Source organism: Gorilla gorilla, chromosome 19, assembly GCF_029281585.2.
Source record: "Gorilla gorilla gorilla isolate KB3781 chromosome 19, NHGRI_mGorGor1-v2.1_pri, whole genome shotgun sequence".
Taxonomy (NCBI): Eukaryota; Metazoa; Chordata; class Mammalia; order Primates; family Hominidae; genus Gorilla; species Gorilla gorilla.
The window spans coordinates 34,618,289-34,641,982 of NC_073243.2; the positions used below are offsets into that span (position 1 = coordinate 34,618,289).

Here is a 23,694-nt window from a genome sequence, read left to right on the forward strand (position 1 = left end):
GAGAAACAGAAATATTACACTAACCACACTAATATGTAACTGTGAACCAAGCTAAGTGGTCTAAATGAAAGAAATGGTTTTTCAAAATACATATCAAAGGCAATTAATCTAGTCCAGGGCTTCAAAGGAGGCATCCCTGAAGATTCAATCAGCAGAGACCTGAAGACTATGTGAGAATTAACTATGTAAAATGGGGGAGGAAGAGCATTCCATACATGTAATACAATGTTAAGAGGCTCTGTGATGAGAGAAGGCAGCTGTGTTTGACAAACTGAAAAAGGGGCCAGCATGCTAGATCCCAGAGAACAAGTAGGAAAGTGACAAAAGATGAGACCAGGAAAGCTGGCAGTGGCCAGATCCTTTAGGGTTTTATGGGCCTGGAGTTTGTTTTATGGCCTCAAAGTAATGGGAAGCCAAACAGGAGACGATGAGATGGAAGTTGTCTGCAGTGTGGAAGATGGAGGAAAGAATGCCTGCAGGAAGACCAGTTAGGAAGCCCTCAGAATAATTTTGGTGAGTGGTAACAGTGAACTGATTTAATATATTGGAAACAGACAAAGGGGAGAAAAGCTAGTGGTTGTGAAACAGAGGCTGACTCAGGCTTCTGGCTCACACAACTGGATGGATGGTGTTACCAGCTGGAGAGAGTAAACTAGAAGAGACTAGGTTTGGAGAAGATTATGGAGTTAGTCTTGGAGTTGCATTTAAAGTGACCCTGAGATGGATATGTAAGTCATAAGCTCAGAATCAATACCCTAAGACAGCCTAGAAGTCATGAGTTTATAGATGGTAAGTGAAACTGGGTATATATGAGAAAAATGCCTGGGTTTGAGCCATGAAGGCTTAACCACAAATTTAACCACTTCTGGGTAAATTCTTACCACAAATGTGTATATACATACACATTAACCACACACCTGTTTACTTTTTAAAAGTTCAAATATAGAAATAATAAAATGTGAAAGTTTGCTCACTCTGGGTTATCAGCAACTCAATATATACCTTTGTAATTTAAAAATAAAAATGGGATTATGCCATATATACTTTGCTACAATCTGCTTTGTGAGATATTCTTCTACACTAGGGTATACACAGTTCTATCTTATTCATTTCAATGGCCAGAAAGTATTACATAGTAGGGATGCATCACAATTTAAGCAACCCTGTAGTCCCCACTGATGGACAAGTACGTTATCTGGCAGTTACCTACCTGCCCATTCAACATCCACTGCCCCCTTCTGCTTGGTTCACTGAACCTATTTCATTCCAACGGCAACATTCTCAGCTGCAGGTGATGGTTCATGACTGGCTTAAGCCAAATGTGACCATCTTGTTACCCACTTTTATAGCATCTCTTCTATGGGTAGCCATGCTATCTGGTTCTGGCTAATGACCCTAAGAAGTCAGTTTCTGAGTAAGCTGTTGTTTTCCTAAAAAAAGAGAACTAACACTACACTCTGCTCTTTCCTCTTTCTTCTTGCTTTAGGTATGAATATGATGTCTGAAATTTCAAAAGCCATTTTGCAACTACAAGGCCATAAGCCAACACTAAGATTAGTAAAACAGAAAAGCAGAAGAGATAGCCTGGGCCCTGAAACACACAGAAATATAAGTAACCACTGCCTCCTTTTAAAGAATCAAAATGCATTTCCACTTTAAAGGCTGAAAAAGTAAAATGAAATGTTTGAATCAAAGATTCAGAGCAGAAATATAAGTTATGCCCTACTAAAAGAAGCACACTTACAACAAGATGGTGGGGAAAATACTTTCAACTGTTCCTGAGACTGCCTTTGAGTTTTGGGTCCACAAGTGCTTTCTTGCCCCCTGCCAAGGACATCCCTCTGTCCTGAAACTTTACAGAATGGCCTTTGTATGCAATCTCCAACGTCTCTTGCTTTCCCTTGTTTGAGATTTCTATCTTCTTTGCCTGCTCTTTAAAAATATGTCAAATTAAGAAATAATCTTTTGGACAGGCATGGTGGCTCACGCACGCCTGTAATCCCAGCACTTTGGGAGGCTGAGGCAGGCAGATCACCTGAGGTCAGGAGTTGGAGTCCAGCCTGGCCAACATGGTGAAACCCCATCTCTACTAAAAATACAAACATTAGCCAGGCATGTTGGCATGCACCTGTAATCCAGCTACTTGGGAGGCTGAGGCACGAAAATTGCTTGAACCCAGGAGGTTGAGGTTGCAGTGAGCTGAGATTGCACCACTGCATTCTAGTCTGGGCAACAGAGCAAGACTCTGTCTCAAAAAAATAAATAAATAAAAATCATAAAAAATTAAAAATATTCTATGAAAAGTCAGAAGGTTTTTGATTTGCGTAAACCATTACGTTCTATAAATGCAGGATAAAAATGACACATCAGAAGTAACACTTGTTTCAAAAGCAGAAAAAAGTTCCTCTTTGAGGATAAGGGTGCTTCCTCTATTTAATACTGGAAAAAATTTCTATTTTACTCTAATGTTGAAAGTTTCTTCTGTTCTCAACTTTGCCAGCTTATGTTCTGGCAAAAATATTAGATGTTAGATTTCTTAAAATTCAGAACTTGCAGCTCCACTTAAAAGACATACTTAAACGCTACTCAGAAAATGTGTAGTGTGATTAAACAAATATTTAAAATTAGACACAAAAAATTTATGCAAAATTCAAACTGTATATAATTCACATTTATGCTTCTAAACAAATAGAAGCTCACATCTGTACTACTTTTACAATTTACAAAGTGCTTTTATATACATTTTCTCATTTGCTATTCATGACAGACACGTGAGACAAATATTCTTATTTTACAGATGGAAATAGACCCAGACATTATTCAGTACTTTAACCACTAATAGTGGAACCCTGAGACTTTAGATCTGCAAAGGGGTTTAGTAATGCAAATATCACATATATTTCCATTTTAACACCATATTTAAGTTTTCCATTTTCTTAATAGAAAATGATAAAAAATGTTTTCCCCAATATAATAATACAAATGGAAAATATTATAGACAGTCATATACTAACCCAATGACCAAGATTCACCAGAAGCAAAACCTATTTGGAGGGGTCCTATATTGTTACATATATACAGGGCACCAGCACCAGAACCACATTTAGACTAATACTTTTTATTTCTAATTAAAAGAAAACAATGCAGGGCACTCCTGCAGCCTGCAAGTCTAATTATACATACATATGTGTCAGACTATGCAGGCGGCCAAGAAGAATGCAAAGAGATATTTTATCCAAATTTGGAGTTTAGGGCCTGATTGTCCTAGCTTAAGCCCATAGGAACCTGACAACTCGTTCATACCTCTCATCTTTAGTCATAGTTTCTCCTTCTCCATCCCCTTTTCTCCGTAACTACCCTGTGCCATTTAGACTGGAAATTCTAACAGGTAGCTTTTTCTTTCTGAATTATCTTTACTACTGTATAATTTTTATTTTCAGAATATTCCTTATTTCTACATCTTGAAGACATTTCTTTATAGTAGATGGGGGAGCTAGAGCTTACATTCACTGCCAGAAAAGGGTCAGTTCCAGTGTTGATTTCCCAGCAAACACCTGAGAGAAAAACTGAACAGAAAAAGAATAGTGATAGGTGGCAGAGCAGTGACACCTGTGCCCAGAAAGCCGCACTGCAATTGTCTAATATTTGAGGCTCTCCTTTGTTATAACTCTGCCAATTTAAACTAGAAAATTCTGGCTGCTTGAAAATTCAAAGCAGATCAATACATTTAAATCACCGGTTCAAAAAATCACTCTTTTTCATGTTATAATGTTTTTATTGCAATTGAGGATGTTTTCAATAAGTATCTTGAGCTTGAGGCCCTGGCTAAGTATTCCTTTTGTACTAGAAATCAGATTTCTCTGGCACAATTCCATTGCCTGCAATGGTCTTTATCAAAACTACAAAAGCCAGCACACTATTTCAATATGTATTCAGTTGTTCATATCTAAATACCTCATTAGCTATGAAACAAACCAAATATAAATGCTGAATATACAGTACACAGCAACAGATTCTTCACAGAAGAAAACAATGAAAGACTAATTTTCTACAATATGTTACCTGTTCATTAGTTCTTCAATAACATTACTTAGGCTATTTCAAGGATAACAAAATGTATGCGCCACTACCCATGTTTTCGCAACATTTTTTACCTAGGTTCTAAAGGGAATAAATGAGGATGCATATAGTCAGATTTATTTTTATAAACTTCTGATGTTTCTTTTGTTGTGCATCTTACATGAATATATGGAGACAAGAACAGATGTACACTTAAGTCATTAGTAGTTCTATGAATTTTGCTTATATGGCTAGTTGCTTATATGGATGTTGTAAATGACAAGATAAAATAACGAAGTTTGATAAACTCATCCGTGCCCTGTGAACTTCAGTCTATTTACTGCATAAATTGGTTCAGTCACTATTTATTAGTTTTAAAAAAATGGTTTTTAAAAGCTGCAAACCATACACATTTCTGAATCAGGAAGAGGTAAACTGTGACATAGTTCCCCTGTGCTGCTGATTCTTTTGGGGAGAAAAAATAAGTTTCCAAATTCTATTTTTAAAAAAACTAGAGTTTTTTTTCTATGATTAGCCTTCACTCTAAAGTCCCTTTTACCCAAGGCATGGTCCCTGGGTCATCTTTTTGAGGCTTAGTTTCTGGGAAGTTTTCAGTAAACCGCTCTCGTGCTTTGTCCCAGTTTTTTTTGTTCTTGTTTTGGAGAAGGTGAACATCTTCAATTGAGGATGGTTTGCCTGTCCCCAAGCCTGCATGTGTTCGCCGAAGCTGAAGCTGGATCTGTTACCAAAAGTTGAGCAGAGGACTTATTTTAGAGTCTAAACACATTGAAATCTGCTGTGTCCAACTTAGGACTCCATAATTTTTTGATTTATTAAAGATTGATGCAAAAGAAAAACCTGTCAGATGCATCAAATACATACAGGAATATATATACCTTTATACATGGAACTTACATTCATTTTTCTATGTTGTCTTGCCTTGTCAATAAGTACAGCCTACTTTACAGAAAAGAGAGTGCTCCTTAACTAGCAATCACCAAATTTCATTTAGATGCTGCAGAGTATGTCATTCCACCCTAACCAGAAATAAAGGCAATGGATATGTTTAAACCCACTGTCCTATCCTTACCTAAGTAAGTGAACAAGCAGGTTAAATATTAATAACCATAAAAAGAATTTGATTGTTTTCATAACAGGAGGGGAGCACTTCTCAATATTTTAAGAACATTCAAAGCTACCATTTACTGAGTGCCTAATGTAAGATACAATGCTTAGGGGCTTTATCTTCAAGACAACCCTGAAAAAGAGTTCTTATCCCCATTTTTTCATAAGAAAACTAAAGTCCAAACTTGCCCAAAGCCACATAGCTAGTAAATGATAGAGCACATATTCTAACCTAGGTCTGACTATAAAATCCTTGTTCTTTCCACTGTACCTCAAAAAAAAATGAGAAAGCTGGTATATACTCACACTGATCCATCTATTATTTCTTTAGGTACTAAGTTCATTATCCAGAAAGTTCTACAGTCAGGTTACTTATTAAGGTTTGTGTGAAAGATAACCCAAACCTCCTATGAACCATGGGACCATTAATTAAACCACTATGTCATTTTCCAGACATTATTCTCTATATTTCATGTTACATGCTCTGATTCTTGAACCAAACAGATTTTTCAGCTCATACACAATCCACCTGTTTGTAAACTAACACTGTGATTGTTCTTGAGCGCTCTGTACCAGGCACAGTATGACAGTTATTAAAAATGACTCTAAAACACAGAAGAACCTTTGGCTCAGGAAACAGCACTTCTTACCCTAGCTTTAATGTAGGAAAAAAAACTCAAAAAGAGGCTTTCTAAAAATATAAAACACAAAACAAAGCACATGTATATATTTGGTAATTGTGAATGCCACAAAGGCAGTAACCATGTCTCCTTTTGCTTTCTACTATATTCTTAGCACCTAAGGCAACGTTTGGCACATTAATGTACACGGTAAATGTCTGCTCTAGGAATAAATGAATAAAAGAAAATCCAAGTCTTACCGGCGTTTTCATTCCTCCACCATCCTTCCCCAGGCCCTCTCCTTTCTTCCAACCCATCTTCTCCAACATCTTCCGACCTTTGTTGCTATCAGTAATTTCACTTTAAGGAATATTAAAATGATAGTTGATTTATAAAAGATCTTTTAGGTCACATTTATAATAAATTCATGAATTAAAAGTAATTGGTACAACTACTTTAGAAAACCGCTTGGCATTACCTAACAAAGCTGAAGACACACAAATTCCACTGGTACATATCCTACTTAGAAAAGCATGTGCATGTGCACCAAAACACACATACAACAATGTTCTTCCAGCAAATCTAATAGCAACAAATCAGAAATGATCCAGATGTCTGGCAATGATTAAAATGGATAAATTGTGGTATAGTCATACAGTAGAATATTATTCAGCAATAGAAATAAACCATACCTAACAAAATAATGTGGAACACAAAGAATATAGACACAAAATAAATATTGAATTGTTCCCTTTCATTAAAATTTTAAAATAAGTGAAATTAATCTATTGCTGTTAGGATGGTGATTACCTTTCGGGAGGAGAGCAGGACAGTGATTAGGTGGGGCACAGGGAGAATAAGCTTCTGGGGTTACTGATAATTTCCTATTTCTTGTCCAAGAAATGTGTATTCTGCAATATGTTAATCTTATGATGTATCATTGAGCTATATACTTATAATTTGTGTAATTTTCTGTACATGTTACATATTAAAAAGTTCAAATTGAAATAAAACTTCTTAATCACTGTTTGCATTTTTGTCCTATGATTCTATACTCTGCTAATTTAAGAGTATTTTATGTTCTATCTTTTCAGTTTCACAAAATATGCTGTTAGCCCTTCAGTTAATAACCAAGCAATGTCAAACCAATGTGTTTTATTTTAAATTTGTCTTATTTAATTTGAATGCACTCTTTATACTCTCCAATATTATATTTTAAATATTAAACTTAAAAAAAGTGTCATGTTGCTTAGTGTACCTACTTTGTAATCCTATATTTCATCAAATAAAATGTTGGTAATGGATCAAACTCCATCAACTCTAAGGTACACCATTATTTTATGTACCATTAAGAAAAAAAGTTGCCATTTGTAACCATAAAACTCTTAGAGTCAATGCAATATGATATTGAATCAAAACTTTATAATTAGTTATCAGTTCTACATGAAAAATTTAAATTTTAACTAAACTCAAAATTTATATTCTGAGGAAACAATGCAGCTAATATTTGATTAAATGCAGAAATACGGTCATATTACAAACCTCAAAAATCACCTTTTTCATTTTTATCCAAACTACTTTGCCAAGAGAAAACTGAATCAGAGAAAAATAAATAGGAAAAATTATATTCCAGGGTCATTAAGAACAAAAGTATTTGAGTATTAAAATAATTATTAAAAAATACCAGTCCATACCAAGTTCTTACCAATCTAGGCTTCTAGATATCTAGCATATAAAAGTATATACACTCAACTGTGTGGCTAGACTGTTAACATACATATATGTGTGTTTAAGTACAGGTGCTCATGTATTTGCTCAGCAATTTTTTAGGGGATAATAGAATTCCAAGATTAGTGGAAAGTATAAATAGACTTAGTGTCTCCATTTTGTTGTTAAAGCGTTAATTTTAAGGCCACTTATCGGCCAGACGTGGTAGCTCACGCCTGTAATCCCAACACTTTGGGAGGCCAAGGTGGGCGGATCATGAGGTCAGGAGTTCAAGACCAGCCTGGCCAACAACATGTGAAACCCCGTCTCTACTAAAAACACAAAAATTAGCTGGGCGTGATGGCACGCATCTGTAATCCCAGCTACTCAGGAGGCTGAGGCAGGAGAATCGCTTGAACCCGGGAGATGGAGGTTGCAGTGAGCCGAGATCACACCACTGCACTCCAGCCTGGGCGACGGAGCAAGACTCCATCTCATAAATAAACAAATAAATAGGCCACCTATCAGGATATATAGCCCTGAACATCAGACCATCCTATGAATGTTATTATGAACAAAGGATGTTTCGAGCCACTGTAACTCAAAACTTACGAATGAACAGATGCAGGAGCATCATCTCTTTGGAAAGTTCCTTCACTTCCAACCTGCTCCCTACGTTTTCCAGCTCTATCTTTATATTTTGGATTCTTCAATGTCTTTTCATCTTCGTATTCTGTATTCTTAATAAACACAAAATATTCATTCAGGAAAAGAAAGCTGATAAATAAAACAATTTCTGTACATGTGCCTTACTTAACGAATATGATTCAATGTGGCCTCTATAAACAATGAAATAAAACAAGCTATGATATGAAGAAATTACAGGTGGCTCATGCCTATAATCCTAGCATTTTGGGAAGCTGAGGCAAGAGGATAGCTAGAGGTCAGGAGTTTGAGACCAGTGTGAGCAATATAGCAAGACCCCCATCTCTACCTGATTTATATTAAAGTTATAAAAAAAAGATATGAAGAAATTGTCATATTAGATATGCTTTTAGTCTATTCCCTTTAAAATGTTTATATTTCAAGTTATGCCACAACATACATATACATAAGAAGATGATATGGTGAAAATAACAGTATATTCTGACTTAATGCTGTGTTCTCATCTTGTCATATGAACTACTAGTATTCAAAGAAAAATACAGAATCCCTGGGGTTTGGGGGAAAAAAAATCTATCTCCCCTTTTCTCTAAGGAACTGAAAGTTCCAAGGGACCTATAGTAGTTTGATACTGTTTCTTGGAAGGGAAAAATGTAGAGACTTTTAAAAAACCCATTTACCCTGGCAACAATAGTTTTTTGCTTCAATAAAGCTCCATTTAAGTGACTAATTAGTCACTTAACTAACATTCACTAGAAAAAGAGTATGTCAAGCTCCATGCTAGGTAATGGAATGCCAGAGGGAAGACATGCATAACCTTTGGCCTGTTGCAGTATGAGTGGTTCAATAAAGGTATACACAAGGTGTGGTGGTGGCACAAAGAAGGGGTAGTCAATTCAGCATTCATAGAAGCCTTCCCTTTCCCTTTGTTAAAACTTGCTGATCTTTATATAAAAAGTATGATACTCATCCAGAGAGATGCTAGGGACTGGAGAGCAACTCAAGGAAGGTAAGACAAAAGCTTTTAATTAATTTTGCTTTTAAAAAGAGAAGAAAAATATAGAACTATCTATCCTAGTAAGTTTTTCCTCCAGAAGACAATAAAGAAATTGGGCTAAAATTTTTGGCAAAACAATTTTATTCTCTCCTTAAATGTCTTCTATTTTCCCCCCAAACTGGCCTATCTTGCTTTTTTCTATGATTTCTCTACCTAAGTAAAACAGCAACAACAACGAAAGATACAATTTGACAGAAAAAATATGTTATTTTGGCAGCAACTTCTTTTTCCACATCTTCACGAAGTATAAAAATTTAGCACAAATATACTTAAGACCTAGATTCTATATCTAGCTCTACAATTTAATAGCTGGGCTACTAAGCTTTAGTTTCTCAAAAGTAAACTAGAAATATTAATTAATTGCCTTCCTGGTCTATTTACAGGATTAAGTGGTAACTTTTTTAAAAAACAACTTTATTGAGGTATAATTAATATAAATAAATCATATATACCTAGTGTACAATGAGATGCTTTTGAGATTTATGGACCTATGAAACTATCACCATAAGCAAGATAATAAACATATCCATCTCTCCCAAAAGTGTCCTTGTCTCTCTTTGTAATCCAACTCTCCAGACCTTCCCTGTGTAGCATTCCTCCCTTGTGTCTAAGCAATCACTCATCTTCCTTCAGTCACAATACATTAGTTTGCTTTCCTAGAAGTTTACATAAATGGTGCAGAACAGTTCTTCCCACTTTCTTGTTTGTAGTTCTCAACACCAACCAGAATGTGCTGGGAATGCAACAACCTGAGGTAAGGAGGGATTGGCTAAAACAGTCCAGGCTCTGTTCCAGTCCCCACCTGGAAACAGGATGTCCTTCAACATTTTAGCCCAGTGCGTCAAATGATCCTGAGGTACATAACCCAAGGTGGGATGCTTTCCAGGGTCGCTCAACTGCTGTGCAAGTAGGGCACACACAGTTGAGACTCCATTCACCCAGAAGGCAGCTTTCTGAGCTTTGGGGGTTGGTTTCCCAATAAATCCTAGGCTTCTGTCATCTCTTGCTCACTATTTGTATGTAGTTAAGTTTGCTTCATGTAACTTGTATGAGAGTGTGTTCTGTCTCACAGACCTCAGACAAGTTGGAAACCAGTGAATAGTGAAATTGTTCCACAAGTGGAAGCACATACACGTGTTTTATTTGGCTTCACTCAACATAACTATTTTGAGATTCATCCAGGTTGTGGCCTATATTACTAGTTCCTGCTTTTTTATTGCTAAGTAGTATTTTCACCATACAGATAACACCATAGTTTGCTTATCCATATACGACGGACATTTGAGTTTTTCTCAGTTTTTGGTTATTCAAAAAAAATGCAATGAACATTTGTTTACTGGTCTTTTTATGCACATATGGTTGCATTTATCTTGGGTAAATATCTCAGAGTAAAATGGCTAACTTGTAAAATAGGTGTATGTTTAACTTTTTAAGAAACTACCAAAGCAACCGCACCATTTTACATTCCCACCAGCAGTGTATGAGATTTCTAGTTCCTCCACAACCCTTCCAATACCTGTTATAGTCAGTTTTGAAAATTTTAGGCATTCTAATAGATGTGTAGTGGTATCTCATTGTGGTTTTAATTTGCATTTCCTTAAAGACTGATGATACTGAACATTTTTTCAGATGTTTATTTGCCATCAGCATATCTTCTTTGGTGAAGCATCTATTCAAATCTTTGGCCCATTTTTTAACTGAGTTGTTTTCTTATTATTAAGTTTTGAAAGTTTTTTGTATATTCTAGATATAGAAGTCTTTGACCAGATACATGATTTGCAAATATTTTCTCCAGCTGTGGCTTGTCTTTTCATTCTCTTAATAGTGTCTTTAGAAAAACATTAATTTTTAATTTTGAAGAAATACAGATTATCAATTTGTTCTTAAGGATTGTGCTTTTGGTGTTAGAATCTTTGCCTTTAAAAAAAAGTTTCTAGAAGTTTTAAAGTTTTAGGTTTTACTTTTATATCTATGATCCACTTTTGGATCATTTTTATAGATGGTTCAAGGTACGGATCAACATTCTTTTTGTCTGTTTTTTTTTTTTTGGTAAGGCCATCCAATTATTCTACCACCATTTGTTGTAAAAGACCACTCTTGGCCGGGCACAGTGGCTCGCACCTGTAATCCCAGCACTTTGGGAGGCGAAGGTGGGCAGATCACCTGAGGTCAGGAGTTCAAGACCAGCCTGGCCAACGCTGTGAACCTCGTCTCTACTAAAAATACAAAAATTAGCCGGGCGTGGTGGCGGGCACCTGCAATCACAGCTGCTTGTCAGGCTGAGGCAGGAGAATCACTTGAACCCAGGAGACAGAGGTAGCAGTGAGCTGAGATTGTGCCACTGCACTCCAGCCTGGGTGACAGAGTAAGACTCTGTCTCAAAAAAAAAAAAAAAAAAAAAAAAAAAAAAGACCACTCTTTCTCCACCAAACTGCCATCACACCTTTATCAAAAATTAATTGTCCACACATATACATGGATCTACTTCTGGACTATTATTTTGTTCCATCCATTTATCTTTATGCCAATATGATACTACCTTAATCACCGTAGTTTAATTATAATAAGTCTTTACATCAGGTCATATTAGTTCTCCAACTATGTTGTTCAATCAATGGCATCACTTTGTAGAGATAAGATCTCGCTATATTGCCCAGGCTGGAGTGCAGAGCCTATTCATAAGTGTGATCACAGCTCACTGCAGCCTTGAACTCCTGATCTAAAGCGATCTTCTTGCCTCAGCCTCCCAAGTACCAGTGACTACAAACTACAGACACTATCATGTCTAGTTATGTCAAGGCATCTTAATGCAAGTTTTCTGAAAACCAGAAATGTATATTCAGATGTAGGCTATTATCATTTTTCTACTCCAACTTCAATAGTTTTTAGGTTATGAATACCAGAACAGTAAACTAATACAAATCACGAAATCATACTACACAACTATTTATATATAAAATGTACTGAGCATATTTAAAGACATTTTTACTCAAAACCAGATATACAGCTTAACAAATGAAACAATATTCAACATCCTCACCTGTAAACCATATTTTACTCGTATTTTCTTTAATTCTTTTCTTCTTTCCAACTCTTTTTCCTCCTTACTTAGTGTTGGACCAACTGAAAGAAAAAAAGTTTGGTTGAAAAAAAGCCACTAAATCTGATTTTGTACAAAATTAAAACTAATGTTATTTAATTAATAAAAAACTAATATAACCCATTGGTAACCCATTCCAATTAACCAGAAGTTGAAATAAACATTAATATAAAGGATACTGGGTTGTGATGATGTCCTTTCAGCATTTTGGTAACTAAACCTACTTGAGAAGTAAAGCAAAAACTACAGATAATAGGAATCTTATAGTATAGCTACCAAAATGAACAATGAACATCTCGATTTTTCAATATGATTATTGTAACAGATCTCAAATGCAGAAATATTAAGTAAATTTTGCAAAGGAACAAAGCCATATGCAAAATAAAAGCCAGAGAAACCAAAATTCATGTTATTGTGTAATGCAACATATTCATTTTCAAATTAGTATCAGAAAACAAAAAATAAACAATGAACATGCATACTTGGCATTTAGGGGGAAAATTTATGTCAAAAAAGATGACCTCTTACTAGTTCAAAGCATCTATTTAAATTTTAAGAGCTTTAGATGGCTTGGCTGAAAGCACAACAGTAATATCCTACAGTGCTATTATAATAAAAAATAATGGTACATAGACAATATACAGCACGAGCTATCAATAGGACAGAAAACGTATCAATCAATAACCCTTCATGCCTTGGCTTATTATTTCCTACGTTAATATTATATGACAGAGTTCAACTGTGGATGACTTTTTTTACATCGATACATACATGTCAAAAGGAAACCAATCTTTATTAAATTATTACTTTAAGTCATAATTACTTTTTAAATTATTTTAATTGATAAAAATTGTATATATGGTATACAACATGATTTTTGATGTAGGTATACACTGTTAACTGGCTAAATCAACCTCATTAACATACCCATTACTACTTCATGTACTTATCATTTTTTGTGTATGGTAAGAACACTTAAAATCTACTCTCTTACCAATTTTCAATTACAACTGCTCTTAAGTACATTTGACTACCACTACAGTCTGCCTCAAAAGCCTACTAAACTGGATTAGCAGAAAGAGAGCTAATCAATCTCTTTCCTGGTCAGAAAGCAGACCAATGCTACATATCATGAAGCTAAATTATTACACAGAAAAATCAACTACAATTATAATCTATTAGCCTAGGTCTCAACTTCCAAATATATGTTATTTCTTAGTCTCATTTGGTAATATTTACGAAATATATCTCAATCTATTATTAGATCAACTGGATACAAGACTGATAGCTTTGTATAAATATCTCTCAATGCAGTATCGTATCAATTAGACATGTAGCCAGTAGCTGACTGATATTTTTTAGAACATTTAGGTAATGAAAGAGAAATGTTATCACAGCCACATTTAATCTGTTTCACATACCAAAAGATTCATCTTTCTTATCAAGGCGAAGGTGGGCTCTAACCTGCCCTGGTTCACAGCCATCACAGGTATCACTGCCAGGATGAATGTGAAAGGATAAGACAGTTTCTCCAATTTTGACTTCATCTCCATGCTCAAGTACGTAAGGGTCACATTTAGTTTTCGGCTAGAGGGGAAACATTTTACAAAACAGAAATCAAAACAATCACTTATGGTTACCTTACATCTATTGTAAGTAATGTCTGATTATAACTTTTAAAATATATTTAAAATAGCTATAAATGAAATAGACACATACACATACACACATGCACACACTTCCCCAACTTAATGACCCATAAAAAAAGTACTACTAGTGGAGATGAAGATAGCTGAACTGAGCAACTTGTCAAACCCACCAGTCTCCCTATCCAATCAGAAATATCCAATTCTAGACTTCAATCTATTACCAAAACATATAATCATCACAATAAAAAAAGATGAAATGTTAAGAGAATGGGATAAATGCATCACATCTCCCTTTTCTTTTCTCTTGATAACTCAGTTTTATTTCCATTTTTACTCTTACAGACTAAGAATAAGGCCTCCCGCCTTCCTATATTTTTTCTTTTTTTGAGACAGTCTCACTCTGTAGCCCAAGCTGGAGTGCAATGGCGTGATCTCGGCTCACTGCAACCTCCACCTCCCCGGTGCAAACAATTCTCCTGCCTCAGCATCCCAAGTAGCTGGGATAACAGGCACACACCACCACGCCCAGCTAATTTTTGTATTTTTAGTAGAGATGAGGTTTCACCATGGTGGCCAGGCTGGTCTTGAACTCCTAACCTCAGATGATCCACTGGCCTCAGGCTCCCAAAGTGCTGGGATTACAGGCGTGAGAACCATCGCGCCCAGCCCCTATATTTTCTTATTTATGCCAAATACTTTGCTACATGCTGAGGATGTTAAGTGTTAACTGAATAGACATAGCTTTTGCCTTTAATACAGTTTTCAATTTAGTAACATTTCCATTAAGACAATAAAAAAAGGGACGACCTTCAAAGTTGCTATTGAGACATTTAACACTTACTCTGAATAGCTTTACAATGGAGTCATAACTGAAAATAAGGCATAGATACATAATTAGAAGTCAAAACTCAACAGCCAATTAAGTACCCACTGATTATACACTTTTTTCAGCCTTTCTGGAAATTCCTTCCCAAGTAACACATTTGGGCTTAACTCTACTCTGAACCAAATGATAAAGATTATGCCCTTCAGAAATAAAAAAAAATGAGTTTAAAAATAATGTGCAGGTAACAAATTAACACATATACACTCACCTGAAGAATCTGTTTTCCATTAACAATTGTGCCATTTTGACTGCCTTGATCCACAAGGACATAACTTTGTAAGTCATGGTCAAAATAAATTTCTGCATGAAACTTAGAAAGTGAAATCAAGCAATTATTAATTATTACACTTTTCAAAACTATGGACAATTTCTGTATGATATGATGATGTTAACTTGAGCCTTTGATAATTTAAATTTTATTATACTTAATACTTTTTTAGAAACACAAACTATTATATGCTTCTGGTAGAAACAGAGGCTATAGAAGAAAATGTCATCTATAACTCTACCTTTAATTACCATGAAAAATTTAGAATATGTCCTACCTCTTCTCCTTTGGTACTAGAGATTATAATTTGAAAAATTTTGACCTAATGTAAGTATTTGTACATATCATTAAAAACTTTTTTTTTTTTGGTCCATATCATCAAAAACTTTTTTTTTTGAGACAGGGTCTCACTCTGTCACCCAGGCTACAGTGCAGTGGTGTGATCACGGCTTCCTGCAGCCTTGACCTCCTGGGCTCAAGCGATCCTCCCACCTCAGCTTCCTGAGTAGCTGGGACCACAGGCGTGTGCCACCATACCTGGTTAATTTTTGTAATTTTTGTAGAGACAGGGTTTCACCATGTTGCCCAGGCTGGTCTCGAACTCCTGAGCTCAAGTGATCCTCCCGCCTCAGCCTCCCAAAGTGCTGGGATAACAAGCATGAGCCACCACACCTGGCCAAAAATTCTTAATACAAAATGTGATTTGAAACACTCAAGGCCAACTTCTCAGAGAAGTTTCCAAGATGTTCAATAGTTAGGACTAATCTTTCCCTCCTTGTTCCGTAACACTCTATCTATTCCTCTTATTTTGCTTCTTTAATATTAAGTCATGAGGTTCATCCAGTTGTTATACACAGTTATAGAGTCGTCGTTCATTCATTTTGCTGAATGGTAATCCATTGTGTGGATATACCACAATCTATCCACCCATCCTTCTAAAAACAGACATTCAGGGCTTTTTTCCAAGGTTTTACTATTTTTAAAAATATTACTAGAAACCTTCTTGTACCTGCAATCTATTTGTGTACAAAATGCAAATGTTTCTCTGGAATACACACTTAGGAATGGAATTGCTAAATCATAATATAAGCAAATCTTCAACTTTACTACATAACTGTTTTCCAAAGTGGTTGTATCAATTCATATTCCCACCAGCAGTCTGTGAGAATTCTTGCTGCTCTATGTATACTAAACCAAAACTTGATGTTGCCAAAATTTTTCATTTTTGCTAGCCTAAGAGGTGTGAAATTGCCTTATCATTGTGATTTTAACTTGCATTTCCTGGATTACTACCAAAACTCTTTTTTTTTTTTTTGAGATGGAATCTCGCTCTGTCGCCCAGGCTGGAGTGCAGTGGCATGATCTCGGCTCACTGCAAGCTCCACCTCCCAGGTTCATGCCATTCTCCTGCCTCAGCCTCCCGAGTAGCTGGGACTACAGGCGCCCGCCACCACACCCGGCTAATTTTTTGTATTTTTAGTAGAGATGGGGTTTCACCGTGTTAGCCAGGACGGTCTCGATCTTCTGACCTCGTGATCTGCCCACCTTAGCCTCCCAAAGTGCTGGGATTACAAGCATAAGCCACCATGCCCAACCCCCCAAACTCTTAATATTTATTAGCCATTTGGGTTTCCTCTTCTGTAAATTTTCTTTTTATGTCCTTTGTACACTTTTTTCCAACTGGATTGTTTAGAATAAGTCTTTCTGTACTGCCAAACCCTATTCCAAAAAGCTGTTCTAAATTACATTCCCAATAGGAGTGATATTTAATAAACGATGAATGAAAACTCACACCTTGGCTTCATCTGTATTTCTTAGATTACTAGGAAGACTAAATGGTTTTTCATATATTAACCATGATATTTCCTTTACTGTGAACTGCCTGATGTATCTTTTGCTCATTTATCTACTGGTGTCACAGTGGAGTTTGAAAACATAAATTTGCGTGAACTTTTCAAAAATAAATAATGTATATTGTGTCATATTTGTTGTGCCTGTCTGAGTCTGCCTTCTAAATTGGTTTCTTAACATATAAAGAGCAAGATCATTTTGTCCTTTGTAATTTTTACCATTTTTTAAACTCAGAAAGTCTTCTATCTAGTGGTCAAATACTTGTTTTTTCCCCTAACATTAAGCTTCTTTTTTAAAAGTTTTTCATCTATTTGGATACATGTTATATGTGCTATCAAACTGACTTCACCAACAAATTATCCACCCCACTAGCGGATGTTAGTTTAAACGAAAGAAAAAACAGAAATGCCACCAGAAGCCTGGTGCGGTGGTGTGTGCCTATAGTGCTAGCTACTCAGGAAACTGAGGCAGGAGGATCACTTAAGCCCAGGAGGTGTCAGGGGCTGTGGTGCGAGCCACTGCATTCCAGCCTGGGCAACACAGTTAAGACCCTGTCTCTATATAAAAAAAAAAAAAGAAAGAAAGAAAGAAAAAGAAAAAGCAACCATAGAACTATCTATGGTTTAGACTGGAGGTGGGGAAGGATCTCAGATCTCTTTGCCATTTAAGTTACAGATTAGGTGTTGTTTTATTTTTTTGGAGGCAGGAGACTCAAGGTCATAGTAAAAAAGTAAAAAAGCAACATAATCTGCTTAGAATTAAAATTAAGAGGACTTTTTCCTCTTTCTGAATGAGTCCCCAGAAAGTGAAAGTAAATGGACTTTCAAATTAAAAATGAGAAATTATATTCCAAAAAGACAAACATCACATAAAATCTACTTCAGGTCCACATTACAGTCCATTAAATAAAAGCAAAATGGGAACAATGGAAGGTCAAAAAAAGAGAAAAGCAAAACAGGAAAAAAGATAACAACCATAAGAGAGGAGAGAAAACACAGAAAACATAGTACAGGAAAGAGAAATATAAAGAGCCTCAGCCAGACGTGGTGGCTCACGCCTGTAATCCCAACACTTTGGGAGGCAGAGGCAAGTGGATCACTTGAGCCCAGGAGTTTGAGACCAGCCTAGCGAACACCCAGGTGAAACTGCATCTCTATGAAATACATAAAGATTAGCTGGGCATGGTAGAGTATGCCTGTAGTCCCAGCTACCTGCAGGGCTGAGGCGGGAGGATTGCTTGAACCCGGGAAGTTGAGGCTGCAGTGAATCGTGATCACATCACTGTACTCCAGCCTGGGTAACAGAGTGAAATCCTATCTCAAAAAAAAAAAAAAAAAAGTACAAATATATAAAGAATCTCAGTAGCTAAACCTTTAGTTGTTTTCTACTTATAACTTGAGTTGCAATTCTGTTCTATTTGTTTTGAAAACTCAATTGTTCTTTTTCCTGAAACCATTAGATGCTCAATTAGGAGAAGTTTTAAACAAGAACCCTGAGTGGTACAGGATATATTCTTGGGTTGTAAAATCCTCCGGCTCAAAGTAACCACCTACTAAAGTAGCCAGAAGCCAGGTAAGATTCATTTTTTAAAGGTCATAAAATGTAGCCTATTTATTTCACTCAATAAATATTCATTAAATGAGTACTACTTTAAGACTTCATATGCTTTCTACTCTTGTCCAGATTCTTAAAAATAAACATAATTTTATTTATTCAAATTGTGATAAAGAATTATTTTCTCAAGCACTGGAATAAACAGATCTGCACTGCCTTTATTACCATTACTACACTGCATGTTAACCTTCCTATTAAATGAGAAAAATCCCTAAGCTTTCTACTGTAATAATAATATAAAAAATTACATCTAGGGGACTATATTTGATAAATCAAAGAGCTTACCTTACTGACACCAACTTCAGGGATTCGGAGAGTATGTTTCATATCCTTTTCTCTGCAGAGTTAAGTAAAGTGTCTTTAATAATTTTTGAAGCATATTATATAAAGTGACATGGAAAGAATTTTAAAAAACAGATAATGTTAAAATACACGTCTATCAACAGTAAATCTCCTGGTTATGGATTATCCAGTTTCCTTACTGCTACTCTAGATTTCCTGTGCTTTCACACAGTGATTATTTACTCAGGTCTTCTTTCCCCCCAGACTGTGCTTCCTTTGGGTAGACATTTTGCATTAGTCCTCTTTGTATCCACAGCACATAGAATAATGCTTAACATAATGGCCAGGCGTGGCGGCTTATGTGCCTGTAATCCTAGCACTTTGGGAGCCTGAGGTGGGTGGATCACTTGAGGAGTTCGAGACCAGTCTGGCCAACATGGTGAAACCCCCGTCTCTACTGAAAACACAAAAATCAGCTGGGCGTGGTGGTGCACGCCTGTAATCCCAGCTACTCAGGAGGCTGAGGCAGGAGAACTGCTTGAACCCAGGAGGCGGAGGCTGCAATGAGCTGAGATCGTGCCACTGTACTCCAGCCTGGACAACAGAGCACAACTCTGTCTCAAAAACAAAAAACAAACAAACAAACAAAAATACATGCTCTTAATAAAGCCTTTCTGAAATAACTGAAAGAATGATATAATAATATTAACCATTTTACCTTCCAATTGTAGCAGGGTTTACAGCAGTAATGATAAAGAGTGATCCTATCTGCAACACAGGTGATCTAATGACAATTACTCTAATACATGGGGGCCAAATTTTGTCTTCATCTGCCAAGGAAAAAAGTGAGTAAATATTAACTTAACTACTATGAAAAAGAACTTCATAGGGATAACTAGGAAGCATCCATAAAATAAAAATGTGTTGGTCAAAAATCTTAATTCTGACTAAAACAAACTTCTTAAATTCTGCTGTATAATACATAGCAATGGGTAAGGCTTAACACTGTTATTAAAGTGATCCACATAAAGGTTGCTGCATATTTAGCATCTATCACAGTTATCAAATAATCAACTCTTTCTTTTTTAAGGTTTCAGAATCTGAAAAAATCCCAAATATTTTTATATTAAGTTATAAAAATTGAGTCCATTAAAAAAAAAAAAAAGGCCAGGCACAGTGGCCCACACCTATAATCCCAGCATTTTGGGAGGCCGAGGCAGGCGGATCACCTGAGGTCAGGAGTTCAAGACCACCCTGGCCAACATGGTCAAACCCTGTCTCTACTAAAAATACAAAAATTAGCTGGGCGTGCGTGGCGACATGCGCCTGTAGTCCCAGCAACTTGGGAGGCTGAGGCAAGAGAATCACTTGAACCCAGGAGGCGGAGGTTACAGTAAGGCGAGATTGCGCCACTGCACTCCAGCCTGGGCAATAGAGCAAGGCTCTGTCTCAAAAAAAAAGCAAGAGAAATGCCATTGAGAACCAAAGAACAAAATAAGCTCATATACTATACAGTTGGCCCTCGGTATCTGTGGGGGATTAGTTCCAAGATCCCTCCTCATATGCCAAAATCTATGGATGTTCAAGTCCTTATATAAATTGTATCGTATTTGCATATAACTTATGTGCATCCTTCTGTATAACTTAAATCATCTCTAGATTACTTATACCTAATACAATGTAAATGCTATATAAATAGTTACACCGTATTTAGGGGATAATAACAAGAAAAAAAGTGTGTACATGTTCAGTACAGATGTAGCTATCCATTTTTTTCCCTGAATATTTTTGATCTGAGGTTGCTTGAATCCACTAAAGTAGAACCCATGGATACAGAAGGCCAACTGTAATATGAAATCCTGTGTTTTAAGAGTATATTCAAGTAAAAAAAAAATTAGATTTACCATAATATCCATGTAGCTGAATTCATAATGTATACTTTTTAAAGACAACTTGTTTTTCTCTCTCAATTACAAAAGTAGACTACAAATATCTAACCCACTAAAACAGCCTTAATCTATATTTTAAGATTAGAATCCAGGTAACCTGGCTTTGTATTCTACTGACTATGCCATTCAATACAATGAAACCTTCTGAAGGTCTAAGTATTAGTCATTTATTCACATCCTACTCTCTAAGAATAACCAAGTGGCAACCCACAACATTTTCAATAACATCATTAAAATAATGTTTACTTTCTGGCAGATATACTATAACTCACTAACATTTTTAATGGTTTTGTTCTTTTATAGTTACCAGACTGGGCTATTTACTTAAATAATGATTATTTACTCACCTTCATCCTCACTATCTTCTGCAGTTATGTTGCCTTCACTGGTAATGTCTTCTTCAAAACTATCCTCAGTCTGAGAGTCTGTAATTTCACCTTCCTCTGGTTCACTATCAGTCTCCATGATTTTCTCATCTTTAAATGATGCTGAATTTGAGATGTTTTCATGAAGAGGAGACTCTATAGTATTTCCACTAGTTGGAACAGTGACTTTGGGGGGACTATTTTTGTGATGAATGCCTATTTTGGCCTTCTTTTTCATATTTGCGAAATTTTCTTCCTCATTGCAGCTTGTATGTTCAACACTGAAGGCTTTTTGATCCTCTGAGTTCAAATCCTGGAGAAGGGTGGGTAGATACGAGGGAACAGGGGAGAATACTCTTAAACATCACTATCTTATAACATTACATCAAGTTTCAACGAATTCGTGAAGATATATGTCAGTAAAATAACAATGGTTACAATCTGTTCCCCCTCTCCTTCTCACATTTCCTTTCTTGGTTAATGATATTACCATCTTCTTATTATCCAAATTAAAAATCCTATAGTTATCTCTGAGATCCCCTTAACCATATATAAAATTACGAAGTGCTACAGACTTTTCTCAAAATATATCCAAATCTGTCTCTCTATTCTCAATGTCTTAACATTCCTAGTTCAGGCCCTCATCACATACTGCCTGGACTATGGGATAGCCTAGACCAATGGTGTCCAATAAAAATGTAACACGAACCATATTTGTACTTTTACATTTTCTAGTAGTCACATTTAAAAAGTAAAATTATTAATGAGATAGTTTACATAGTCTGCAACATCCAGAGTGTATTTTACACTTAACAGCACATTTGAGTTTGGATTAGCAAAACTTCAAGTGCTCAACAGCCACATGGAGCTGCTGGCTACCTTACTGGACAGTGCAGGCCTAAAGAATACCTATTCTAAATTTTCTTTTTAAACTGGTAATCAATTAGCTAGTCAACACAAATAAAATACAGAATTAGCTTTACTTATGACATGAATTTAAAGATCCAAATGTACTCAATATGTAGCAAAATTGTAGTTTTGCTAAAATTTAGTACTTCAGATTCAGCTTGATAATACATAAAAGTTTAAAGTACAAATTAACTGTAACTATCTTATTCCAAAATTTTAACTTGCCTGGCATAAGTCTTTTATTATTTATTGTACATTTATAGTTGATATGCCTTATAATAAATGAACAAATATATTTTTTAATTAACAAAAATGATGTATTTTTATCATGTACAACATGAAGTTTTGAAATATGTACACAATGTACAGTGGTTACATTGAGCTAATTAACATGTACATTACCTCAAATACTTATTTTTCTGTGGTAAGAAACTTAAACTTTGCTCTCAGCGGTTTGCAATAATACAACACATTGTTATTAACAATAGTCACCGTGTTATACAATGGTCAAATCTATTATTTCAGCCTTAGAAAAAGTAAATAATTATTTTCCATTTTTTTCCCTTGGTTTCTAACACACTCTCACTTTTCTTTCTACCTCAGAGCAACATGAGGCGAATTCATATGCTCTTCTGTTATTTTATAAAATATGAGAGCATCTCACACATCTTTTTTTCTTTTTTTTTTTTTTGAGACGGAGTCTCGGTCTGTCGCCCAGGCTGGAGTGCAGTGGCGCGATCTCGGCTCGCTCCAACCTCCACCTCCCAGGTTCAAGAGATTCTACTGCCTCAACCTCCCGAGTAGCTGGGACTACAGGCATGCACCACCATACCCAGGTAATTTTTGTATTTTTAGTAGAGATGGGGTTTCACCATGTTGGCCAGACTTGTCTCGATCTCTTGACCTCATGATCCATCCACCTCACATACCTATCTTTGATAACAGCGTAAGTTCAGCTTGGAGACTGGCTAAACATTCACAGTGTGATAAATTATACACACTTCTAGCAATACAAATTCACCAAGAACAAGAACAAGGGCAAGGAGCTGAAAAACCATGAGGAGCTTTTACATTATACAATTATAGCAAAAAAGTTCCCTATCTGTATATACTCTTAAAAAAGCAGTTTCCAATCTTGTATATTTATTACTTACTGAACAACATATGCAGGGAAAGCTATTTGCCAGTACAGAACGTTAGATAGTCATTAAGTGAAAAGAAAGGAGGGCTTATTTATGGGCACTGAGGCACATATGTATATTTCAAATTATTTACTCCTATCTCCCCTACTGTCTTCCTTCCACATAACCTTCACCTACAAAAAGTGAGGCTCAAAAATATCTTTAAAAATAAAGAAAACAGATGAAGATACTCTCTTGGCCTCACAGGTACCTTTTAGAATCCTCAGGAAATTCTCAAAATTCCAACAGGATTTTTCTTAAAAGTTCTTGTCTTGGAATTCTCACATTTTCAAAGAAGAATGGCAAAGATGAGTAGTTATGGGAGCGAGGCTGGACCAAAATATCACAGAATGCTTTCCATCTCTATTCTCTAGTTTTTCAGGCAAGGCCATTTGAGGAGCCCTACATA

General features: G+C 35.9%; 1 protein-coding gene across 1 annotated transcript in view; it reads right to left on the reverse strand.

Moving 5' to 3' along the window:
• Positions 1 to 2,638: 2,638 nt before the first annotated feature.
• Positions 2,639 to 23,694, reverse strand: part of AGGF1 (angiogenic factor with G-patch and FHA domains 1) — a 32,348-nt gene continuing 11,292 nt past the window's right edge. The window contains exons 6-14 of the mRNA XM_031003479.3: positions 21,178 to 21,508; positions 19,600 to 19,711; positions 18,885 to 18,936; positions 15,075 to 15,176; positions 13,753 to 13,918; positions 12,272 to 12,354; positions 8,124 to 8,251; positions 6,065 to 6,164; positions 2,639 to 4,798 (exon numbers count right to left, since the gene is read on the reverse strand). Coding sequence (XP_030859339.3) covers positions 4,598 to 4,798; positions 6,065 to 6,164; positions 8,124 to 8,251; positions 12,272 to 12,354; positions 13,753 to 13,918; positions 15,075 to 15,176; positions 18,885 to 18,936; positions 19,600 to 19,711; positions 21,178 to 21,508 — 1,275 coding nt within the window. The 3' untranslated portion in view covers positions 2,639 to 4,597. The remainder of the gene's footprint in view (positions 4,799 to 6,064; positions 6,165 to 8,123; positions 8,252 to 12,271; positions 12,355 to 13,752; positions 13,919 to 15,074; positions 15,177 to 18,884; positions 18,937 to 19,599; positions 19,712 to 21,177; positions 21,509 to 23,694) is intronic.